General features: G+C 36.9%; 1 protein-coding gene across 6 annotated transcripts in view; it reads right to left on the reverse strand.

The window, feature by feature from the left end:
• The window catches only part of MEAF6 (MYST/Esa1 associated factor 6), a 20,792-nt gene continuing 7,696 nt past the window's right edge, over nucleotides 1–13,096 (reverse strand). For 2 of the 6 annotated variants that reach the window (XM_011358003.2, XM_023529391.1), the window contains 4 exons: nucleotides 12,618–12,663; nucleotides 6,647–6,839; nucleotides 2,024–2,057; nucleotides 1–1,536 (listed from right to left, as the gene is read on the reverse strand). In XM_011358003.2, coding sequence (XP_011356305.1) covers nucleotides 1,528–1,536; nucleotides 2,024–2,057; nucleotides 6,647–6,839; nucleotides 12,618–12,663 — 282 coding nt within the window. In that variant the 3' untranslated portion in view covers nucleotides 1–1,527. The other 4 variants (XR_002779772.1, XR_002779773.1, XM_023529389.1 and 1 more) reach the window with 4 other exon arrangements.

Genomic DNA, 13,096 nt, shown 5'->3' on the forward strand with positions numbered 1-13,096 from the left:
TCCAAAACAAAACAAAGTTTATTTGAGAACAAGAGTGAAAGCTTTTGCACATCAGACAAGGTAGAATTGTTCTGATAATAGACACCACCCATATTCAGCTCTATCAATATTATCACAAATGGAACATTTTTTTCTAACAAAGATATGGGCATAAGTAAAGGACTATGACTAAAGAGTCAAACAAAAGGTGAGGCCCCAAATCTTATCCCTTAGACTCATTCATTACAAAGGATGTAAATCACACCATCCTGTCTCCTAACGCAGTGGTTCTCAATCTGGCTTCCTATTGGAATCCTGGGGATTCTTTGAAAGAAATGCCCATAACTAGATTGTATCCTAGTCAAGAGTCTCTGGGGGGTGGGACCCAGGCATCAGTATTTTTTAAGCTTCTCAGGTGACTCCAATGTGTAGCGAAGGTAGACCACCACTGCTCCAGGCAGGTAACAGTCATCAGCGAGTTCCTCAGTCCGTCGCTCCCACGAGGAAGGGGCATCTGCCGGCACCGCTGGCTCTCGTCCCTATCTTTCACTCTGCTCAAGAACTCCATAGGTTATCAGCTCTGGGTACAACTTTGAGTCTTTCCACATGCCTTAATGATTTTAAGAGCAATATTTCATCAGGCAAATACCAGCAAAGAGAGAAAAGATGGGCAAGGAAAGAAATTTCCATAAAGCATGATACAAATAAATAAGTGAAAACACAATCTCAGGTTTAAAAGTAAAGCATGAGAAGGCAAAGCCTATGAAATTTTATTTATACAAAAGAATAAAAATATTTTAAAAGGACTGATTTAAATTTATGTTTTTCAGCTTTCCTATTCCTCAAACATGAAACTGCTTCCGACTCAGAGATTTAAGATAGGTAATTATTAAATAAACACTTTTTACCCTTCCCCTGCAAAAAAACCCAAAGGGTCAGGTTCCCCATTTAATTATGGTAAACCAGGCTGCTCTCAGGTAAGCATACTGGCAACTCTGCAAAAAGGATCATCAGCTACGTCGGTGGGAGGTATGAGCTGTACAAAGGCATTACAAAAAGTCCCAAAAGAAAATAAGATGGTAAAAACAACAATAGAAAAATGATAAAACACAAACAAAATAAGAAAACATCAGGTATTTACAGCCTCCCTCTGAAATGCGACCTCTGTTCTACTTTCAGCATAAAACAAAAGCAGAGACCATTTCTCGATGGGTGTCACACAGGAAGCTGGTGCCAGCCAGTTTGGGGGAGACATTCATTCCAAGAAGGGAGAGATTCAGTTAGCAACTTGCTGGGATTAAAACCATGTCTTGGTCTTCCTGCAGTTCTGTTACTAAAAATGACACAAAGTAAATGATCCGACGTGGTCTTACGGAAATGACTTCTTTGTCACCACATTTCAGAACAAACTACTCAGAGTCACAGGCACTGGGTCTGGGAAAGCAGAAGTGGATGGCCATACACTCAGGTGAGGGATGTTTATCTTTGTGAGGTCAGAGGAGGGAAGCAGGGCTCTAAAGCCTGGAGGCTTCTGCACTAATGAGTCTTCTAATAGTCCTAAAGAGAGAAAAACAGTGGCCCAATTAATTCTCAGCAGAACATTGGTTTAAACTTTTAAAACAAACTGAACCTCATACACTCCGCTAGGGATTGTTCTGTAGCTAGTGATTCCATTTTAAATGTAATGTACAATATTTCACATCTGAAAATGGCCTACCTTCTGAGTCCACCAGGGGACTAAAACGCCAACTCTGCCCAAATTATTAGACATCCTAAGCTCATCGGTCAGAAAAAAAGCTAGTATTAACAATTCATTATTTAATCAAAGGGAACTTTTCTTCAATAAAAATGTACAAACCCTCTCTCCGAAATATTTTTTAAAAAGTAAGTAACAGCTGAAAGCTGTTACAGAGGGACATCCCAGATTTAAAAAATTTAGAGATGCAACCCTAGATTAGGGACACTCAAACTCTGAAGACAAATACATTTTTCTAATCATCTACAAAATTACCAGCCTCTCTGAAATGTTCCAACCGATACTTACAGCTCGTGGTTTTTTGTTTAACTTCAGATCAATCCTGTATAGGAAAGATAAAAGATATTTGCATTTTAATTTACAGAAAAAGAGTTGAGAATCAGCTACTGCATAGGGCACAAGCTATAACAAAGACTATTTGGTTAAGTAAAATCCACATTCTTCATTAGACTATGTCATATTTAGTTGTTTATCCAGATATTATTAAACAGGTATTTAAAAACATGAGCAGATACTCTTTGCCAAAAGGCAAACATAGGTGACTCAAAAAGAAATATATAGCAATTATAAAAGCCATATAATTTTTTTAAATTATTCCAAAATTATATGTTAAAAAGATTGGATTAAGAGGGCATGCTCTACATTAATGTGTTAGCTCTGTAACTATATCACTGATAATCACTGAAACACATGGTGATTAAGAACAGGAAAGAGACTAGGAGTTTGTATTTCTGGACATGAAACACAAAAGAAATTAAAACAAATTTCAATTTTTAAATCTTTCTATAGCAAAATATCAAGATCTTAAACTATTAATCTCCTTATGAAGCAAAGCCAGAAAATCAATTTAAATATGAATTAAAGAAGTTATCTATTTTAAAAGCAATTAAAATGCATAAAAGTGAAGTTTACTTAATTTTGCTGAAGTTATTAAATAAAATGTTACCTCCATCACGTTTTTCTGTTTTTAAAAAAAACTTCCCAGCCTAACCTAATATACATACCTACAATTAAACAGATAAACTATGGGTTAGAAAGGTCTCAAAAAGGCATATTGGTCTCTACATACTAAACAACACAGCACAAATACTAATTCAAATCAAACTTACTCAAAGTCATAATCAAACATGCCAGACGGGCTGAGGGGCAGCATTTGAAAGGAAGAAAGCAATAGACATTAATATACTAATTGAATACATTAGTCGATTAGCCACCCTAACAAGGTTTGTAGAAACAAAATCAGCTTTAAGAATCTTAAGCCATAAAGTTTCAAACATCAAAGCACCAAAGATTTTGTGGTTGGGAGATTCCCTTCCCTCTATGGTTTTCATATCAGAAGAACAGACTATGAAAGGAAAAGTTATTTCATTAGAAAACTAGATACCTGCAGGCCTTGTATTAGCTGTCAGATTCAGAGTTAGAACTTTGAAAATATTTAATTATAATGACAAATATAATTAGGACATTAGAAGAAATAGAGAAAGAAGGGTTTAGTCAGTCATATAGTGAAAGGCGCTTTGAAGACAGAACTAACAACTCAGCAAAACATACTTGCACTAAAATCAAAGATAAAAACATTATACATTTTTTAAAAAAGAAAAAACATTTTGCAACTTTTAACTCAAATTATATGTTCTAGTCCTGTCCAGGGAACATGGTAATCCTTGTCTACAGCATTCATCCTAGAAGCCAAGGGTCGAATGAATAAACTTCAGTGATTGGTGAGTCTTGTTCCAGAAACTGCAGAGCCTGAACGGTGATGGCAGTTAACTGTTTGTGTCAGGGCTACAGGTATGGAACACCAAAGTCTGCAGCACCCCTATGAAAACAAAGGAAAGTTGATACCCACAAGCACCCAAGCCTCAGGGATCTGGATGGGAGTAACATGAGAAGGAGACCATTTGGGGCCATCACTGCTAACAGACTGTGGTCTGGAGAGACCCCCCAAAGCAAACATGAACCCCGAGCATGGCACCAGCTCCTTAGATGGTTCCAGTGCCTTTTGGACTATAGACAGATGGTAAAACAATATGCGAAATGGCTATCTTTTTCTCCTAGCCAATATTTGCAAGAGTGAAGCTGGAAGAAAGCTTAACTTCAATAACCTTTATGCAACAGTTTCACTCATTTGGGAGTGTACAGTAAGTGTGAAAAACAGCAACTATCAAAAATTTAACTTTCGGCTTCACTTATCTTTGTTCATAAATTAAAGTGGACTGTACCTACTTAATGAAAACTTCACAAACTACCTAGAAGAATTTTAGAGTTTGGTATAGAAGTTTACCTAAAGAAAAAGCTGTAAGTTATTTCAATTTTTTTCTTTAAAGATACTGGGACTTATTGTTCAGATATCATGTAAAATATAAAAATTCAGAACAATGTGATCATTTATGAATGCTAAAAAATTATTTGATAAATTATCATATTCCTGAAAAGGACAACTTCGAAAGTTATTCCTTTTTGCTAAAGTACCATATTTGCTTCCACTTTGCTTTACTCACCACTAAACAGTGCCTGGCACATAGTAGGTACTCAGACATTTATTGAAATAATTTACTATTGACTTGATCTGACTTTACTGTGGCATGTTGGAGGAGAAACAAGTACTATACTGGGTGCAAACTTACAAATGTGTACAAAATGCTCCACCCTCACCTCCACTCTGTCAGACCCACTAAGACAGGGGTCCCCAACCATGGGGCCACAAATCAGTACCAGTCAGTGGCCTGTTAGGCCATACAGCAGGAGGTGAGCGGCGGGTGAGCCAGCAAAGCATCATCTGTATCTGCACCCGCTCCCCGGTGCTGGCATCACCACCTCAGCTCCACCTCAGCTCATCAGGCATTAGATTCTCATAGCAGCACCAGTCCCTAGTGCCAAAAAGGTTGGGGACCGCTGTACTAGTGGTCAAGGAGGCGAGGGGTTTGGGCCAGACACATTTCCTGACTAAAGATGTCAGGAATCTGAGCCCCTTAAATGGTCACTGAGGTGCCACTCAGGCATACTGAACCTGTTTTCCCAAGAAAGAAGGCAAAGCAGCCCCACCCTGCTCCCTGGGGCAGGCGAGTGCCTAAATCCAAGGGAGAAGCCCGGCCAGATTAAACCAGAGAAATGACCACAGGACCCTGTTTTCCAAACAGAAACACCATTTGTGAAAATAATAACTAACACTAGAGATCTTTAAAAGTCCTAGTATTTTTCTGGAAAGAGTTAGCTTCTAGGGCCAGGAGAGAAAAGGGAAGGAAAAAGTACTGTTCCTATGAAAATCTACTAGAAACCTGCAAGAAGTTAAGTTCAATGCCTAATACCATTTTATCATCAGCTGATCATGTTGCTAAGAAAAATAAAGTATTATCTGAAATAAACAATAGCTATCTAGAGTCTATTTGTATTAGTAATAGAAAAAAATGTTCTAGAAACTTTCATGGAGTTTCCCCCCTATTCTAGACACTCTGAAATAAGAAAAGCATCATAGCTGTAAAATGAGACAGGAGTAAATTTAATAAAAGCAACACAGAGCATGACATTTAATTATCTTGACAATTAAAAAAACATTTTTAAGAGTATGGTACTCTGCAATTGCTTGTGATAAGCTAGCATCGGTCCTATCACAGTGATCAAATGATATGTAGCCTTACAAAAAAGAAAAGATATGTAATTTTTGCTATTTCTTCCTGCACTTAAGAGATTGGCATGGTGATCTGTGGTTTACCGAAAAATGTTAAGCAGCAGTCCTTAGTCTATTTGGAGGAAATATTATTTCTGCAGTCTAAACACCACTACCACTGACAAGAAAAACTCTTAAAAGAATTAAAGAATCAGTTGATGCCAAGGAGGCATAAACCAGTTAGTTAATTCTATATTATCCCCGTGTGCCATACCCTTGGAGCTAACAATTTAATACCTTGGGCGCATGGAGGAATATCCTACAAGTTTACAAAGGAACCCAACCCAGAAGCAAACTGGAGGACAGGGAACACCACCCCAGATGCCTCCTTTCATCTCTTCAGCATGCAGGCTCCCAGGAAAAGCCAGCCTCTGGATACCTGGTTTCCGTGCTTCCCAGAAGGTCTGAGGCCAAGGCAAGAATTCCTCTCCTTGGAAACTATGCGTTACCCTCCCTGAGTGCAGGTGTATAATTTCCAATTATCTGAGTTAATAGGCTCCATATCATCATACAAACCCCAAGCAGAGTGAATGCTAACATCCTCTCTGGGTGACACCTGACCTCTCTGTCCACTGATGTCATTCCTATCTCATTACGCACTGCAAAAAAAACACAGTGGACAAATGTTATCTAGGAAGACACGCTCACATCTTATAGACTTTATACTGTTCCTCTGATATCTGAAACCAGCATATTGCAGAGATACATAAAAAAGAGAGATCACAAGCAATCGAAATACTTGGATTTAAAAAGAAAAGAAGGCATGTCAGATTAGTCCTCTCCACACACGAGGGAACAAGAGCAGGCAGGGGTCAGGGTGAAGAACAAAGGACTTGATCCTACTGTGTAGCTTCCCAAAATGACTAGTGGCATTTTTCAAATACTATTACACAGATTCCATTTCTATTTCCCCTTTCCCACTTCTAAAAAAAAATCTAAATTCACTGTATTCAACAAAGTTTTTATGGAATAAAATTCTTCTACACTAGAAACAGTGAGAAGGCTGTCCTCCTGCATGGTTACACTAACGTCCACCAATTCTTCCCTTAGAAAGAGAAAAATCAGTCTGTTTCATTTGGACCAGCAGAAATTCTTCCCAACAGCGACAGAAGGACTGAACCAATTCTGAAGAATTTTTATTCTAGTAAAGTCCCTTCACAGCATTGGTCTTGGAAGCTGTGGGCGGTGGGGTCGGTTGGGGCCTTAGGGGTTACAGGGTGTGGGGGTTGGTCCCTGCCACTGACCTGTGCCGGTTTTTATTCTTTCGTTTTTTATGGCTGCTGTGATGACTCCCTGAGGAAGTAGAAGAAGCAGCTTTCTGAGGTTTCACCCCCTGCACAGATCCATCCAGATCCTCAGGGTCCTCCTGGCTAGGCTCATTTTCCTGATTGTGGAAGTCTGGAGAAGTATCACTTTCTGTCCCACTTCCTGGTTCCCCTGGAGGGAATAAACACAAATCCCCAGAAATATCATCAGAATCCCTCAGGTACTCTGTCAGTCAGGAGAGATCTTTTTGAGCATTAATATGTAGAAAAAGACTATATTCCTATCCCCACTGACCATACCTTCTAATTGACAAGATACATACAGTCAGGCATCAAAATTACCAGAGTTCCTGAAGAACATGTAATCTTAAACAGTGTAACCAGAGGCAACAGATCTAAGGGAGATGGGATCACACAACCTGGATAACCTGCATAAAGGTTATTTAAACACACACTACACTAATAGAATTAATAATTATACAAGAAGCATTACTGAAAACAGGTCTTTGGGAGGTGAAGGATGATCTTGAGAAAACTTCCTATTGCTAGATCTGGTTCCTTCCCCAAACCATACAGGAATCCAGCCCTTCTATCAAGAAAAGGGACCCATGAGGATAGCCTCGTTACCTGAGTTACTCCAAGAAGACTCAAGAATATTATTTTTTAAAATAGTAATAATACTCTTCAGCTGACACATGTTCCCAATTTTGAAACATCCCTTAGATATTTTAAATACGCAGCTTCAAGAATAATTTGTATAAATATACATATTTTAAGAATTATATATATTTTGATAAATGTATACTTTTTTTTCCTGAAAGGAATTTCTTGAAACTCTAATAGATAAAGATGGAGGAAGACTTTCACTTTACTTTGACTGCTGAAGTATCCTAAATATGTAGCTTTATCTGTTTCTAAAATTTGTCAAAAGGGGTTATGTGGACAGCAGGACCAGGGGCCAGTTTTCTTTTTATGTCTTTGTTTTATAAACTGCTGGGAAGAAATTTCAAATTGAGTAAGTAGCACATGGATACAAGAAGTAAAAGAGGTGGTCCCCCAAAAGCAAAAGAAACAGAACCAGATCTCTAAAATCATGAAACCCTATTTCTGGACACCTCATGAAACAACAGAGGGAGCTCTAGAATTATGCACCTAGAAAAAGTATATTGACCAATCCGGCTCTTCTAAAGTTCAGGAAAAGAGATTTCATATAAAATTAGCAAAAGAACTTTGAAATTTACTACATCAAGATTGTGTGGCATTGGCATAAGAACAGACATACAGATCCAGAGAAGAGAATTCAGAGTCCAGATATAAATAAATCCTTAACATACATGATCGATTGATTTTCAGCAAGGGTATATTGACCAATCTGGCCCTTCCAATGCTGACGGGACAAATCTATTAAAAGATATTGATGAGCAAAATGAGCTATTTATTCATTTGGGCCACATGCTATGGGAGCACTGAGTAAATGGATGAGTTGGTCATATTCTATAAGGTAAGCACATATGTGCATACACACGTATGCAAACACATACAAAACAGTGTAAATTGAATCAAAGCCCTATGAATGAAGTAACCACCTATATTACCTCTCTTAAAAAGTAACAACTTAGGCAGTAATCAATGTCCCAAAGTACTGATATGGATATTAAGTATCATAGAAGTCAGAGAAGAAAGACTGGATTATTCAGGAAAAGATGCAATGAAGGGGTGAAATTTAAACTAGACCTTGAAAAATGATAAGCCAAAATAAGTACAAAAACAGCACAAGCAAAAACAAAGAGGTGAGAAAACACAAAGTATATTTGGAACAAATGAATCAAATAACATCACTTCAACAGAGAGCTTGAAAAATGATAGGTGAAATAGAATGACAGATTAAGAGTACTCATAAATGTCAGATTAAGGGATTTTATCTAGAGAGACAGTATGAGGTGATGATTAAGAGAACTGACTTATTGCTTAACCTTTATGGGTGTTTCCCCATTTGTAAAATAAAAATTCTTTCTTTCATCTCTTATGGACCAGGCACTGGACTAGACATTGGGGCTACAGCAGTGTTCCCTATTTTCAAGGAGTAGCTTTAAGGATTAAACAAGATAATGCAAGTAAAATGCTTAGTGTCCGGAAAACAGTTAAGTGTTCAAATCTCAATATCCTTGAGATCTACGAGCATGCGAGTCAAATTCTAAACAAACAGTAAAGACTAGTTGTTAGCAGGGTATCATAACAAGGCGAAGCTATCAAGAATGTCTGAGTAGAGAACTGACATATAATGAATATTTACTGAGTTCTCTATACAAATCTGTGTTTTAGGATTATTAGGCTAGAAGAGGTTTATAAGAGGGACTGGAGCCAGGGCGACTAGATGAAACACTGTTAACATACAAAGTGAGACACAAAGTAAGAATAATTTTCTTCCTTGGCTCGTGGAACCAGAAGAAGAGTGATGGCAAAAGGGGTGGGTGACAACATCTCAAAGTGTACCAGCTACTCAGTCAACCGTATGGTGCTGCCACCATGGAAAGACACATAAGTTTGTTTCTTACTGACATAAAAATATGTAACTCATTTTTAGAGCAAAGAACATCAGATGTTGATTAAGTTTAATGAGTCTTCAAAATGAGACACTCTACTTGTTAAAAGAAAGAAATAGCTATTATATAGTGCCAGTGCAATAACTTCTGATCAGCACAAAAAGTTTAAAGGAGGAAAGGAAGATATCCAGAACAACAATTCATGCAGTTATCTACTTACCCACTGGAATGATGTAAATGCTGAGGAGAGATTTGGTTTGATGAAAGCTTCAGAGGAGTCCGGTAAAACAAACAGTAGAGACTGTGCTGATCCTTTAAAGGAAACTGGATAAAATCTGCCTGTTTTGTTTTTCTTTTAATCTTTTAAAAATTACATACAATACTTCACTAATCTGCATAAAATTCTCCTTTGGGGACCATGCTAATCTACTTTATCATGTCTTAGCCAAGGAAGCACAAAGTAAGGCATTTTTTAAGAAAAATTTTCAGAATAGTGTGTAAATAAAATGCTGAAAGTACAAAACTCTAAAATCTTTGAGAGCTAAGAATATGCAAGTCAAAATTCAAGAAAAGAGTATTCACTTTATTGCCACCAAAGATCAAAAACAGAGGTCATTCCACAACGTCTGAGACACTAAAGAGATTCTTTACAAAGGAAAAGAAATGAAAGGCAAGGCAGATCATTCTTCTCATGAAATTAAAGCTTTGTTTAATCACCTGGGTCATCCAGGGATACCCAAGCCCCAAACTGGGTTTAAAGAGGTCCAAGCACCTAGCAGAAGCAAACGAGTCTTCTCTGGAAGACAGAACTTTTGTTCTGCCCTCATAGTATTCCACAAAGACTTTTAATAATAATGAGCAGTACACGAAAATAACCAAACATACAGGGAGATAAGATTTCATGAGTAATGACCAGCAGAAACAACAAACAAAAGCAGGTCATTAAAGACTTCAGAAATTGATATGAAAGGCTTTAGAATAACTGTGCATATTATACTTAAAGAAGTAAAAGACAAGTTTAAAAATAACTACCAAAAAAGCTATTGAAAAATTACATAGCAGATATTTAAAGTAATTAATTAGACTTTCTGGAAATAAAAATGTAATAACAGAAGATTTAAAGTCAAGGGAGGGTTTAACATCAAATCAGATTCAACTGAAAAGACAATGAGGAACTGGTAGTCCAGAAAAAAAATCACTCATAATGCAGCACAGAGAAAAAAAGAAGATATAGAAGAGATAATGAAAAACATAAAGGATAAAATTAGAAGGTTTAACATACATTTAACCAGAGTATCAGAAAGAGAAAACATAAGACAAATGCAGTATCTGAAAAGATAAGTTAGGAATTTTCCAGGACTGATTTAAAAAAACACCAAACCGCAGTTCAAGAAGTCCAGTGAAACCCAAGCCAGATGAAAAAAATAAAATAAAAAATTCATACTTAGACACATTGTAGTTAACTACAGAAAATCAAGACAAAATAAAATCTTAAAAATAGCAGGGAGAAGTGGTAATGGAGGCGGTGAGACAAAATGCAATAGGAAAACTTTAAAGGGGCTCTGACCATTTGAATTAATGAACTCCAGTAGTTATGTAATTCTGTATACCCTATTACAAAGAGAATTCAAGGCAGCTTAATGAGACTCTTCTAATAAAATCCAATAAAATAAATTTAAAATGAGATAAGAAAAGCAAAGAGGAAAGTAAGCTGGATGTAGTACTAAGATTCAGTCTCAAAATATATGCTATAAATTCCTATTTGCTTTCTAGAGGAGAACCACACATTTGGCTTTAAGCATTTTAGCAGTCAATTATAAGATTTTCACTAAAAAAAAAAAAATAGCCTGTCAGGGAAAAGTTATTCTTAAAGGAGATGATAATGAGAATGATAATAACAATTGTAACATCTTCTTACAATGGAAAGATACATTTTACAAGACCAAATGCAACTATGTAGGGAAGACCAAGGTATACCAGTATGATGTGTTGCAGAGCTGAGGCTCAATCTAGGAGGAAGATTTTAGGGTAATGGATAGTCTGCTTATGCTCCATAAAATCTTTAATACATAAGTACTTGTTTCAGTCAAGCTTCTGAAAGCAGTGGCTTGAAGAGTCTTTTCCTGACAAGTACTTAGGTGTAGCTATTCTGTGTGAATAACTGGGTAGAGAGTCATATACTAACCTATCTGCTAAGTCAGGGACAGGATAATAGGTTCTTGTGAAAACTGAGAAGTCAGATATCATTCTATCTCAACTCACAGGAACGAGATCTAGAATATTCCTTAGCCAGTATTATTACTCTACAAAGCAGATGAAATGGCTCTATACTCTTAAAGTGGCATTAATTGAAAAGAAGTAAGATTTAACTGACAGTCATAGCAAAAGAGAATTCAAAAGGACTTGGTACAACTGATTAGGCTGGTGAAAGAAGTAAAGATGTCTACAAAGTTTTGAATGAGGGAGAATAGAGATATTGTAACAGAAAAATTAGGCAGACACATTCTAGAAGAAACAGAATAGCTCAGTTTTAGACAAAATGTTTGGGTTTAACAACCTGAGTGGAAATGTCTAGAATGCATTTTCTAGAATTTTCTAGAAATATATGACTAAAGCTCAAGAAAGAGGTTAAGGATAGAGCTAAAATTTTAGAAATCTGTACATAGACATAATAATTGAAGTCACTGAGTAAATTCCCAAACTACCAAAATCCCTTTTCCTCAAACTACTGCCCCAATGCAAACAAAATAACTGGATCCCACAAAATATACCATCTGAAAGAAATAGAAAGCCACTACACAAAAAGCAAGTTGTATTTCAAAGTCATCCAACACACTGGGAGAGCATCCAAAACAGCTACACAGAGTATGACTCAGAAAGATAAATGCACAGGTCTATATCCCCTCACTAGAAACATAACAGAATTAGATTGTATGGCTCACAAACAGAGAATGCCAATTTCTCTACAAAGTAAATACTACCTACTCTCCATTTTATATTTAGGAATACACAGGTCCATTCTGTTTGCAGGATCAGAATTTCCTAAGAATTATTAAGTTTAGTACATGGGGATTTATTAGATATGTCTGAAATCTTCCATGATACAATTTTTTTTAACTTTAAGGAAATTCCCTAAGACTTATCGGAAGTGAAGATATACTTTTGCATCTTTCAGCAGCTAACATCAACCTTCCTGTGATAAAAGAGGCAGGAAGGAAGGACATGATAATTTCTTTCTCATAAGAAAGACATGATTAAAGATACGCGAAAGGATTACTAACTTCTAGAAAGAAAACCCAAGAGTAAAAGAGATGCAATCTTCAGATAATACAGTTAGATAGGAGTTAAAGATAGGAACTATGGTAGCTTCAAAATAAATTGATGAAAAAGTAAAAACATAAACTTACTCTTTTCAATCAGCTGGTCCTGAACTCCTGCCAAAGCGCTTACTGCCTAAAAAAAAAAGAAAAAAAACACTAGTTGCTAGAAAAATTATCGCAGACCTCAGGAGAGCACTCACAGAGAAGAGGGAAAGAGAAAGCTCACAGAAATTTAACAAAAGTCTTCCACAACAATGTGCCACATAAAGACCCCCGCATCCCACTTACAGCTGCTGAAGTAACTGAGGATTTACTGAAGAGTCGCTCGGCTTCCTTAAACTTCCGGTTCCTTCGATCGTTTTTGCTATTGGAGTTTCTAAAACATACACAAGAATTCATTATAAGCACCAAGCTCCATCTATGGCTCAAGCTGAGGATGTGTCCAGGCAAATGTAAGGAACTCTTTTTGTTTTTTATTGCCCCCACACCACTTAGCGTGGCCAAAACGACCTTTATGCTGAATGCCTATGTAGACAGCAGTGTTTTCTAATGCATGGAATGTGCTC

Source organism: Pteropus vampyrus, unplaced genomic scaffold (assembly GCF_000151845.1).
Source record: "Pteropus vampyrus isolate Shadow unplaced genomic scaffold, Pvam_2.0 Scaffold36, whole genome shotgun sequence".
NCBI classification, from domain to species: domain Eukaryota; kingdom Metazoa; phylum Chordata; class Mammalia; order Chiroptera; family Pteropodidae; genus Pteropus; species Pteropus vampyrus.